Source organism: Rhodnius prolixus, unplaced genomic scaffold (assembly GCF_049639745.1).
Source record: "Rhodnius prolixus isolate KJV_2025 unplaced genomic scaffold, Rpr scaffold_5, whole genome shotgun sequence".
In the NCBI taxonomy this organism is placed as follows: domain Eukaryota; kingdom Metazoa; phylum Arthropoda; class Insecta; order Hemiptera; family Reduviidae; genus Rhodnius; species Rhodnius prolixus.
The window spans coordinates 31,156,463-31,169,914 of record NW_027411624.1 but is presented as its reverse complement, the minus strand read 5'-3'; the positions used below and the strand labels follow the sequence as shown (position 1 = coordinate 31,169,914).

The 13,452-nt window shown below is 32.4% G+C and overlaps 1 protein-coding gene across 1 annotated transcript; it reads left to right on the top strand.

Annotated features, from left to right (window-relative positions):
* Nucleotides 1–855: 855 nt before the first annotated feature.
* On the top strand, nucleotides 856–1,895 carry LOC141457935 (uncharacterized). Its single transcript, XM_074135328.1, has 2 exons — nucleotides 856–1,186; nucleotides 1,375–1,895. Exons 1-2 carry the CDS (start codon nucleotides 1,085–1,087, stop codon nucleotides 1,591–1,593), a joined length of 321 nt encoding a protein of 106 aa, XP_073991429.1. The 5' UTR covers nucleotides 856–1,084; the 3' UTR covers nucleotides 1,594–1,895.
* Nucleotides 1,896–13,452: the final 11,557 nt, after the last annotated feature.

Sequence of the window (13,452 nt, the reverse complement as noted above, 5' to 3'; positions counted from 1 at the left end):
AGAATTGGGCGTAAGAAGATAGAGAAGAGTGGCCCAAAGAGAGAGAGACGAATGACACGATATTATTGAGGCGGCCAAGGTCCTTCATGGACTGTAGTGCCAAGCAAGAAGAAGAAGAAGTTATTGATATAGATCTAGATTATCCATCACTAGAACCCAGACAGTAAAAGTAACTCCAATATGTGTAACACTTAAAACCCAACTAATTGCAGAAAAACTGACCATATAAAGAATTCTGGTTACCATCCTTTAAAGGTGGCCATAGAAATTCTGAAGATCCATTATCTGTTCTTTAGATTGATTTAAGAAGAATGAGAGACACATTAAAAGGGTTCTGAGTTTGAGAATGAATGGCGTAAGAGTCTTGGTATCAAAATTTCATTGTGCTATTATTTGCAAAATTTGGAATAAAATTTGATTAGTGCATTACTTGAAAACAAAAAACAAAAAAATTAAGTCTTGGGGATACTGTAACCCCAAAGCCTGAGGCTTATTGTCAAAGGATTGGATAAAAAAACAGTGGCTAAGTTGAAGGCGAATAATTGGGTAGTTGCACTTGTCCTACTGTTGCAATGAGATGAGCACTTTATTGTAGGGGCTAATATCCACCCTCTGTGACGTAGGCAGGCCATGGAAAAAAAAAAGAAAAAGATAAATAATAAAGGAGGGACAAAGTGAGATAGACAAGCTTATATAGAGTAGGAGGAGATAGGCAGGTGTGTGTATATATGCCTACAACACAGAGGCCATCTGTCGTTTTGGCTCTTCGAAGCTGTGGGAACCCAGAGTTAGCCGAGATTCTCACGGACTTGGCGAGCACCTGCCGCACTATATACCGAAAGGTCCTATCGCCCAAACATACTCGTCCGCCCCCTTCTAAGTCCAGTAAAACCTTCCCCACTACAAGTACCACTTGGAGCTCTAGTATATAAGTAGACCGCACCCTCTGATGTAGCATCATTCACAAGCCGGCTTACTTGCCTATAAGTTATTTACACTTTATTTTATTTTTTATAGTGTTTTACGTGTTTGTGTCTTAAAAACCAAAGTTTCTTATCAGTTTTACGTATAAGACTATACTAAAATGGAATTTGAAAATGTTAACAACTTCAATCTTGCTTTGGAAGCATCCCTGAAGAAGCAGAAGAAGATGAAATTCTCTACGCTAGTGCATCGCCTTAAAAAAGTGAGTAAACAATTTCTTTTATCAACTTTTTTTATTCCTTGTACCGCTCAGTTAAAGTCTCTCAGTAATAAACAAAATGTTTTCTACCATTTCTTTCCAAATTTATCTAATACTTCTATCTTTCATTCCCTCCCTTAAAATAAAACAAACCAAACTAATCAAATTGCTCTTTTTTTCTTGTTCTGCAGTTATTGAAGCGAGCAAAACCAACTTGTACAAAACTTCAATCCCAAGAAGAATTAGACAACGAGCAAAATGAGAAATTAGAAGCTAAACTATATGTAATCGAAAGAACTGTACCAGATCAAGACTTGAAACTCTTCAACTATACTACACAACATCAAATTGCTCAACAACAATACAATCAACTCTGGTATCTACAACAACAACAGCATCAACAGTGGTGATTCATCAAGAATCAAAAGTTTTAGTTTTGAAGATTAGGAAAAAACTACCCAACTATTTGTCTTTCAATATATAGATTATAGAATTATTAAATATTTATATTTTTTTAAACTAAATCAGACTGATTATATTTGTGATAAATATTTAAAAATTTGTGATAAAAGCTTTAAAAGAAATTCGTATAAAACTAGATCAGTTGTGTAAATACTTTACTTTTTTTAAAAATACGAATGATATTTTTTTAATTAAAAAAAAAACGTGATAAATAAAATCATTTTTTTATATACAAAAATCAAAAAATAAATCTTTGTTGTTATTGAACCTTGGCTCGTTCCACGCCTAAGGGCGATCTCCTTTCTTGGTGAACCGGTTTGGTCAGCAGCGTGCCTCCATTTCTTTCTGTTCTTACTCTTCTAAAATAAATCTCTTCCAAACTGCAGACAGACTGCTATTACTCTATAGTAATTCATGGTACACAAATGAAAGTTTAGACTTATCCTATCAATCAATAAAAGGATAAATAGTTCCAGTGAAGAAAAAAATCGTTAAATTATGTATTAAATTCACAAAAGAACATGAACTTCAAATATCTATGGGGTTGATAATATCGTTATCTTATATCGTTATCTTGGACAATCGAAAACGAAGATACAGTAATGGAAATTGCAGAAGCACAGAAATTATTAACGATGAAATATTCGTAATGTTTCTTGATTGCAATGGATTGATTTCCATGGAAACAAGTAATCTTTTGTGTCCTGAAGTGTGTTGTTTATGATTTGAATTATGTGATAACGAACTCCATTACCTTAATTTTAAAAGTAAAGTAAAGTAAAGTAATCGCCTATTTTTTCAGGCGGGGCTTAACGTCCAACTACCAACTAGGTGTCGTGGACGGAGGCGACTAGCAAACATACTTTACAGTAAATTTCTTTTATTAACCATTAAATAAAATCCAAGGCCTAAGACCGGGAATCGAACCCAGTACCACAATAATATTAGCGTCGCAGGTCTCGCCTCTAACCCGCTCGGCTACCGTGGCGCCTCCTTAATTTTAATCATCTGATCTCTAAGGAAACAAGTAATCATTTATTACTTGAATTTTTGTGATAAAATCTCTCAGCTTCTTTAATTTTAATCAACTGATCTCTATGGAAACAAGTGATCATTTGTTACTTGAATTTTTGTGATAAAATCTCTCAGCTTCTTTAATTTTAATCAACTGATCTCTATGGAAACAAGTGATCATTTGTTACTTGAATTTTTGTGATAAAATCTCTCAGCTTCTTTAATTTTAATCAACTGATCTCTATGGAAACAAGTAATCATTTGTTACTTGAATTTTTGTGATAAAATCTCTCAGCTTCTTTAATTTTAATCAACTGATCTCTATGGAAACAAGTAATCATTTTTACTTGAATTTTTGTGATAAAATCCCTCAGCTTCTTTAATTTTAATCAATAGATCTCTATGGAAACAAGTAATCATTTATTACTTGAATTTTTGTGATAAAATCTCTCAGCTTCTTTAATTTTAATCAACTGATCTCTATGGAAACAAGTAATCATTAGTTACTTGAATTTTTGTGATAAAATCCCTCAGCTTCTTTCATTTTAATCAACTGATCTCTATGAAAACAAGTAATCATTTGTTACTTGAATTTTTGTGATAAAATCTCTCAGCTTCTTTAATTTTAATCAATAGATCTCTATGGAAACAAGTAATCATTAGTTACTTGAATTTTTGTGATAAAGTCTCTCAGCTTCTTTAATTTTAATCAACTGATCTCTATGGAAACAAGTAATCATTTGTTACTTGAATTTTTGTGATAAAATCTCTCAGCTTCTTTAATTTTAATCAACTGATCTCTATGGAAACAAGTAATCATTTGTTACTTGAATTTTTGTGATAAAATCTCTCAGCTTCTTTAATTTTAATCAACTGATCTCTATGGAAACAAGTAATCATTTATTACTTGAATTTTTGTAATAAAATCTCTCAGCTTCTTTAATTTTAATCAACTGATCTCTATGGAAACAAGTAATCATTTATTACTTGAATTTTTGTGATAAAGTCTCTCAGCTTCTTTAATTTTAATCAACTGATCTCTATGGAAACAAGTAATCATTTATTACTTGAATTTTTGTGATAAAATCCCTCAGCTTCTTTAATTTTAATTAACTGATCTCTATGGAAACAAGTAATCATTCATTTGTTACTTGAATTTTTGTGATAAAATCTCTCAGCTTCTTTAATTTTAATCAACTGATTTCTATGGAAACAAGTAATCATTTATTACTTGAATTTTTGTGATAAAATCTCTCAGCTTCTTTAATTTAAGCGCCAAAAACTGTATATTTATTTGTCAAGATCTTTCCATAACAATTTTGTATCGTCTTTTGTTGTGAAGTGTGGCCAAATATTTTCAGTTAACGCTCTTTTGAAGTGTCTTCAGCTAATTTAGTCCAGTAGTAATCAATTCGTAGTGATCTTTTCTTGTTTTTTGCTGAAATTTTCTGTGATATATCCGTTCTCCGCGGATTACGGGTTAGTGTAGGTTCTTATAATTTCTTGTTGGTGAAGGCATTAAATTTGCTCGCATAATTACGTTAGTGCAGTCAAAAATTTTTTTTAGATTATTGGTAGCTAACCAACTGTAGAAGTTTTTGTCAACATTGATCCCTAACAGAAACTTTTTAGGTTACTAGATATGAATACGTATTGAATGACAAGATATTGGTTCTAAAGAAAATAACAAAAAAGAAAAAAACTTAGCAATAGAACATATCAACACAAAGAAGTTTTGGTTGAACCAAGTGTTTATACAGTTGGGCTCTCTATTTGTTGGTTAAAAAGGAGAGCATTGAGTTTACGGTCTCTGTGTATAGTAGCTGAAAGGTAATATATAGGTATCTACTAGATGATACAAAGAAGTGCCTCCAAACATTTCGTCACGTTCCACTTTTTACATTATTATAGTATGAATAGAACAAATACTTTGCAATTGAATGTTTGTTTTTAAATAGCCTTCAGTATTAAAAATTTTGAATAGATATTTTGTTACAAAGAAAAACTAAGTTATGGGAAAATTCTAGAAATTATTGTAATGAAAACTAATTTCACTTTTCTTTTTTTTTTTCTTCAATCTTGAGAGTAAATCATGAGAGTAAAAAGTAAAATTTTTATGAGGAAACTTTCTTTTTATTTAATTTTTACTTTATTATACTCAACTAGTAAAAAGAAGCTACTGGAATCGTGCCGATTTTCGATTTCAAATATTCACCAGCGGTATCTGTTTTGAATAAGTTGATTTTTACAAATTGATCTGTTTATTTGAAATAAGTGAGTAGTATAAGACAAAAAAGGGAAAGAAGCGACTTTTCGAATCGTCGAACAAAGGGGAATCGATATTAGCTTTTGGGGGGGAGGGGAAATCAGCCAGTATCGCTTTATTTTCACTTTTCTGTGTCTCCATTTTTCAATTACAGTCGAACCTCTCAATAACGGACACTGGCGGGGGAAAGCAAAGTGGCCGCTGTTTGGAGGTGGCCGTTAGAGGGAGGTAGGCAAGTTTCATAATGAACAAATATGGGTTTTTTTCCCAAACATCTATTTAAAAATTGTTTATTATTAATAGATTTAAAAACGTACATAATTGCATAATTATTGCAGCTATATGATCTGCATCAAATTTTTCTTAATTATCCAAAAAATTTATCAAAAAACTACATATTATTGACTTAATTAATAATTTTTATAATAATCATCACATTTATTCATAACAATAATAATTTATGGTAAAATTATCATCATACTAAAAATATATTTTTAATATGTTAAATATAATATAATAGTATACAGGGTGTTCATTTTAAGACGGCTCAAATGCATTTCATGCTTAAACGGTTAATCTGAGCAAAAAATGGTAGAGGAAAAATTTGTTGCCCGTCACCTCTAGTTTCAGAATATGTGACTTGATTTTAGATTCCTGCCAGCATACGCGGCTGACGCGCGACCAAAAGTGAGGGTTTGCAGTTGACCCCCATTTTCATATACACAGTTCTAAAGAGTTTTAAAAGAAATAGGAAACCGCAATTCGATATCTGCAAAATTAAAGGTGCTAGGCCATTTCAAAATCTGGTATTTATTAATCATATTTCAATTTTTTAACTTGTTATCAAAGAGAAAGAAGAGCACGCGATAGGTCATTTTTATGTATTTTTTCATCCCATTTCTACTAAAAATATTGCCAAGGCAGTAAAGCTAGTATTTTTCTTAATATCGGGAAATAAGTTGTTTTCCGAGTAATTTTTCTAAGAAAAATCAAATGTTAAGAGCTTTTGATGTTCTCAAGCATACACAAAATGGCTAAAAATTAATTTTACATCTGTTACAAACAAGAAGGTTTAATAATTATTTGATAATTTTGGGAGAGTTGCGTTTAATTACCAAAAAAAATTGGAAACCTCCTGCCACATATTTAAGTGATCAATATCTTTCATGTAAAGGATCAAACTTATTCCTTAATTTATCAAATAATGCACTTTACTCAACTTGTGAAGCATGTACTGTGCCTTCAAAGGTGCCTCCTCTGGCTCGCAAGCCAGATTAGCCAGGAGATTATCAACTGCTCTCTGTACCTGAGGATGAAAACTTTAGAAAATAACAGAAAAAACAGAAACTTGAGAGGGGATAATTATTTTGATCACCGCGTCAAACGAACTTTTAATAATAAGGTGGTCGTTGGTGGGAGGTGAAACATATAATCCGTTCCCCAAAATCAATGTCCGCGGTCGTTATGTAGAGTGTCCGTTAGACGGATGTTCTTTTATATAGAAAGTGTGTAGGGGTAAAACGGGGAAATCCAAAAACTGTCTCCTAAAAGGAGGTGGTCGCTAGTGAGAGTGTCCTTTATGGTTCGACTGTATCTCTTGAAGCGTCTGGAGAATTCATAAATAATAAAATTGGTTGTGGGGAATGCTTAAAAACATGATCGACAATAATTTAATAATTATGGTAACTAATAATAATTTAATAATTATTAAGGTAACTAATGTTACCTCTCTCTTTCTTTAACTGATCCTTTGCTTGACCCTGGCAGAAAGCAGCTAGAGAGAATTCTGTCAGGAACAAGATGAAAAAGCCAGTGTGAAGGACAAAATATTTTTTTTATTTTATTATTATTATTATTCAAAGGTTTCAAAACTTTAGTAACAAATCTTACACTTTTGTAGACAGAAAATAGAACTGACCATAGAATCTGCATTGTATGACAACGTTGACACAACAATTCGTTATAGATCGCCTATTCTAGATCTTAGAGGATTTCCTATTGTCACTTTTCAATACACCCACAAATCTTCCGCTATACCACCACAGAAAGCTAGAGAAGGACGATGGCTATATACGTGAATCAGAGAATGGAAAGTCCACAAAGAAGGGATCCAGGTGTAACAATTTTTTTTTTTTTGCATCCAAAAACCGTTTTCCCACGTAGCGTAAGGGTTGTTGCACAGGTATATAACGGGGCGTTACCGTGGTATTTAACCTAACGCAAAAACCACCCACTGAATATGTTGGTCTGATCATTATTATGAGGGCGAGTTTTGAAAGAAATGGATGGTCTATTATAAAAAATTGTATTTTTTTTTTTGCCTTTTTCTCTTGAAATATCCTAAAAGTACATAAGAGAAAAGTCCATTATAACAGACAGTACAAAGTACCTGGTTTATTGGAAGGGCCGAGCCCGCTAAGTTCTTTAGACTCGGAGTACAGTTCAATTTTTCATGAAATAGATCCGTAATTTTTTTTCTTTTTGCACAAAAATAGTAAATTTTCTTTCCTATTTCTTCGTGACGTGCCACTAAAATATAACTCAGTCCACTTTTCCGCCTTCATTGAAGAACACAATAAATCGTCCTAAAGAAAGAGGAGCTGAAGCTAAATGACCGCAAAAAATTCCCACAAATTTAATGCATTATCTTCCCGGATTGATTCAATTGGACATAAAGACCTATTTTAACAATTTTGCACATTTTTTTTAGGACTTCTCATTTTATAAATAAGGAAGGTAATGCGATCACACCAAATTTTCAATGTTAATAAATAAATAGTTTCCCAAACTCAAGGATACTTAAATCAGAAACCAACTCACAAAAAAAGGGAAAGTGCTAGAAATGATATACATACCAAAGACAGGAAACAGTTTAAATTTCAAAACTGACACCAACAATTTAAACAACATATTACGCCAAAATACTTGGCAACACTGACTTCCTTACAACCAAATACATAAAAAACTGATCACATTCAGTCCATGAACAGACAAGATAGAAGACACACCAACCTTTAAATGATGTAAAATTTTTTTTTTGCCTTTTTTTGGCATTGGCTTCCGCCATACAGCCAGCATTGTCTAGGTGCTTATCACTAGAATATCACTCACTCTCCATTCTTACTTATAAATACATTCGCTTCACACATTCATCCCTCTACTATATACAACTATTTACATAAACTACAACTAATGGATGGATCAGTACTCTATATTCCTGCAATCCTTATAGCTTAACCTGAATTAAAATCAGGTAATCCTTCACTAATCATTTTCTTGCATTCATTCTAATCGGCTATAACTTTTAAATACACTCATATTTCTTTGCTAGCTCTGCTACAGATTTAAGCACATAGATGTTGGTAGAGAATATTATGTCTTCGTAGCGAAATGATGCATCTAAATACCTGTATATGTCGTCTAACATTCGATTCTTTTCCATCACATAACGTGGACATATCATTTTTATATGTTTGAAATCCTCCTCCTCATTGCAATCTAAAGGCAAAGAGGTAGAGGCAACGAGGCGAGACTTTATGCAGTCTCGATCTCGGTCTCGGTCTCGGTCGCTCAAGTCTCGGTCTCGGTTTCGGTCTCGTCGAGATATCTCGGTCTCGGTCTCGGTTTTTTTGAATTTTTGTTTACGTGAAATAAAAAATACACCTCCCAACAAACTTCCCGCTCCATTAGTTACGGCTGTTGGTGAAGATAAAGAATCTGATGATTCACCTTTTGACGACGACGACGACTGCATCAATATTTTTGCACCATTTGCTCAAAAATCAGCAAATATCACCGAAGCATGGAAGACAGAAATAATTAATTACACCAAATTAGACCAAGCACCAGTAGACGTTGACATTTTAGAATAGTGGAAAACACTTGAGAATTCCTTCAAAAATTTGTCTAGAATGGCGAAAGATATTTTTAGTATCTGTGCAACTTCAGTGCCATCGGAAAGATTATTTTCGCAAGCTGCGATGATAATGACCAATAGAAGATCTTCTCTAACTCTGTAAAAGCTCTTTTATGTACGAGTATCAATGCTTGGACAAAGTGTATCTTAAAAACGAAAATTTGTGGCAATATTTTTTAGGTGCATAGATAGTCTTTTTTTTCAAATTCACTAATTCCAAAATTCTAAAATATAATTCAAATAATATCAAAGTTCAAAGTATTAGATTATTAATAGTGAAATTTATGAAATTGAATGAATGAATGATATGAATAGTGAAATTTAGTGAATTTAAGTAAAAATTATGTAATTCGAAGGGGGCCGCCACGGTAGCCGAGCGGTGCGAGACCTGCGAAGCTAATGTGTATTGTGGTACTGGGTTCGATTCCCGGTCTTAGGCCTTGGATTTTATTTAATGGTTAATATGAGAAATTTACAGTAAAGTATGTTTGCTAGTCGCCTCCGTCCGGGACACCTAATTGGTAGTTGGACGTAAAGCCCCGCCTGAAAAAATAGGCGATTACTTTACTTTGCTTACTTTACTTATGTAATTCGAAGTAAAATAGATGTAGTAATATTGTATATATATAATAAAATCGTATCTTTTAATAATTAATTCAATACCCGTAATGATTATTTATTAATAAAGAACACAATTTTATAATTTTGTAGCTAAAAATTAATATTTGAAAAACCGAGACGAGACCGAGATTTCTCGACGAGATATATATCATGTCTCGATCTCGGTCTCGTTCTCGGTTGCTCAAGTCTCGTCTCGGTACCGAGACCGAGACCGAGACCGAGATTTGTCTCGTTTCTCGTGCAGCACTACAAAGAGGAGAGGACCTATGTAAAATATTACGTTGTCAATTAGGTAAATCATATTGTAAATTACATTACATTATAATTATTGTTACCACACTGTAAATATGTTCCACATCCCTGAAGATGACCTAGTCCCCTAGGTCGAAAGCTCGGTAGAATAAAATAATGCAATACATCCTAAATTGAAACAATGTATCAATCACCAAAAATAATGAACAGCAATTTATAAATAAATAAAAAAACTTTATGTCATCGTTTCGGACTATATATTTAGTTGATTTGCAGGACTTCAATTTTTTGATTAATGTACATATTTTGAAGTGTATGTACTCCTTTATTGATTGGGTTTTTCGTTCCCCCCCCCTCAAAAAAGTCTCCTAAGATTTGTTTTTTAACTTTGTGCACTTATTTTTCTCATCTTGATCTACAACTTATTAAGAACGAAAAAGAATATTTTATTATCATTTATTTTTGTGGGATACATATAACTCTGTCCATTTTTTTTTTTTATTTCTGGTGCAGAATAAATAAACAAGTTTTTTAAAAGAAATAAAAGTTAACTTTAGAAAACGGAAGCTAAATTCCCACGAATATAATGCAATGTCACTGCTTTCCGGTTTCATACACTTGTTCCTACAAAGTTTCCTATTTTTATATATATATATTTTCTTTTTTTGCACCATTCTTAAAGTTATTACATTTTTTTTTCTAATAAATGTATTGTCTATGTATTTATAGATGCGATAATATCACCGAGGCGTACATTCTTAGAGCATGACTCCGTCATTTTCACATGATTTGACAAGCTTCACCTAACAAGAAGACGTGATCTTTTCCTAAACAACGGTAATCCAATGATAAGGCAAAGCTTATTGATTTCATTGTCTTTAATATCAAAGGTTTTTTTACAGAGGTGTTAAGACCCCTGTTTATGCTTCAATTTTTTTTTTTTTCCTGTAATTTATTGTGTTAGGTATAAAAGTGTGCCTTGATAGAATGAGATTTGCATGAATTGTAGGTGTCCGTTTATCGTTAGTACAATCGTTTTCAAACTAAGGGGCGCGCATTTAATTTTTCTTAAGATGGTTGCAAAACAATTGGTACCAGAGAAAGGTGCGACAAATTTTTTTTTTATCAGAAATATCTTTTTCTAAACACAAACAACTCAAAAAGATTATAAATATAACAGAGAGGTTTCATTCAGGCTATAAAATAAACAAGGAACGATAAGGTTTAAGTGGAATAGCGCATATGCAGACAATTTTTTTCAATATATTTTTTTGTAATTTATAGATCCTCGTAAAAGATATTTTTGGCGTAAAGTCGAAGTAGAAAATTCCATTACTTCTATGTGAGCCGTTGATTTTGAAAGTGTGACAACTCCATTTTATGTTATTGCTAGATATTTAATGATTTGCATTTGAAGGGCGTTGAAAAAATATTCACAAGCAGTAATAGACTTGTTTTATATTTTTTTGTGATCTTATTTTTTTTTGTTTTTGTGATTTAAGGCGCGTCAACATCTAAGGTTATTGGCGCCCGGAGCTTTTTTCAGTGCACTGCCGGCCTCCGGACAGTGTTCTCTCGTTACAAACAACACTTTCCATCACCGGACAGTGAGCTGTAAGAAGCTCCTAGGAAGAAAAAATCTAAGGGTCAGCAGCTGGATTCGAACCCGGGACCTCCGCGTGGGAGTCCAGTATGCTAACCTCATAGCTAATCCCTTCCCTCTTTTGTGATCTTATTATATGTAAATTCAATATGCAATAATGGTTATCCATTTTAGCTGTATAAAATCAAGGTTTTGGTGTGCGCCAATGGAGTTGTTTCATTTTCAAAAGCAATGATTTGATGAAATCGTTGATTTTCTTGTACTTGAATGTAGTTATAATACAGAATTCAATAGTTTATTTACTTAAATATTTAATTTCAATACAATTTCATTCTTCTTTAGTCCAAGTAAAACAAAAATACAAATAAAAAAGTAAAAATAAAAGTGTAATTAGTAGTTACAATTATTGATAATTGTTGAAGTTATAATTATTGATTGTTACTTACCAGTTTCACTGTCAGATTTATCTTATTTACAGTGACTCCCATTAATATTGGGACAGTACATACAGAAGTTCAAAATTGACGAAAATTAAAAGTGGCACCCATTTATTCAAATTTTTATAAATTCATTTCATTTTATAATTACTATTAATTAAATAAAAACTATTTAAATAAGTACATAAAAATTTTTGGTAGATTAAAAAAAATATATATAATAATAAGTGCAAATTCTACCTCTCATAAATATTGGGACACTATTATAATTTATAGTTTGTCCAAGGTTTTGCCCGAATATCTATACAATTTGTAAATATATACCTTAAGCATATATTCAATATGAAATTAATAATTATATTAGTTTATATAAATCAAGCCACGTATAACATGTCGCGCAAAAATACAAATACAACGATTGAACAAAGAAAAATTGTAATTTCTTTGCACAAAGACAATAAAAAGTGTTAGAGAGACAGAAAAACTGATCGGCCCTAAAACATCTACTGCGTGGAACATCATTCAGCGTTACCAAAAAGAAAAAAGAATTGTTTCAACCCCACAAAAAGGCCGTCCTCGACTGCTCTCTGAGAGAGAGCAGCGTTATATATTAAAAGAATTAAAAAAGATCACCGACTTAGTGCTCCAAAACTTCAATGTGAAATTTTTGACATGTTCAGAGAGCAAAAAAGGGGCAGAAACTGTTCGGAGAGTGCTAAGAAAACTCGACTATCATGGTAGAGTAGCCTGGAAGAATCCTTTTGTCAGTAAGATAAATCGTGTTAAGACAGTGAAATTTGCCGAAAAATATTTCAATGTAAATAGTGACTTTTGGAATGATATACTCTAGCGATGAATCAAAATTTAATGTTTTTCAGTCAGATGGAAGGTTTATGGGCTGGGGGAAAGCGAATGCTGAACTCGAAAAGAAGAATTTACAGCCAACTTTAAAGGGTTTTAAAGCTGCACCTCCGGGTGGTGGTGGGTCAGTTCTGGTTTGGAGCTGAATGTGCATCAGGATTTGGAGAATTAGTGTTTATTGATGGAATGATGCACAAAATGGTTTATAGTAATATACTAAAATATAATTTGAAAAAAGTGCCCAAACATTTGGTATTTTAGGGTCTTCTAAATTCTACCAAGACAACGACCCCAAACCTACGGCTTGGGTGATACGTCAGTGACTGTTATATAATTGCCCAAAGTTTTCCAAACCTCTCCGCAGTCACCGGATCTTAATCCCATTGAACATTTATGGCAATATTTAGCCAGAGCTTTAAGTAAACGAGTAATATCTAACAAAAATGAATTAAAACGATGTTTCCTGGAAGAATGGGAAAAAAACACCACCTGAATTAACCAAAAACTTGTTTCACCTATGCCTGATCGTTTGAGGGCTGTTTTAAGTCAAAAAGCAATTATTAAATTATTACCAACCAATTATTAAATAGTAGGAGATTTTAAATATTGAACATTTAAACTCTAGCACTTCTGGTGTCCCAATATTTTTGAGAGCCTTATTTCACACTTTTTCAAAAAGTGTTACCTAACAGTTTGGAATTTCATCGATTTATACTTATATATAATTTCCACAGATGTTGCTAATGTAATTTAAAAAAAAAAAAAATCCAAACTTTTGTCTGTTGTTTTCATTTTCCTTTTAAATCATTTTGTAATAGGTGTCCCAATATTAATGGG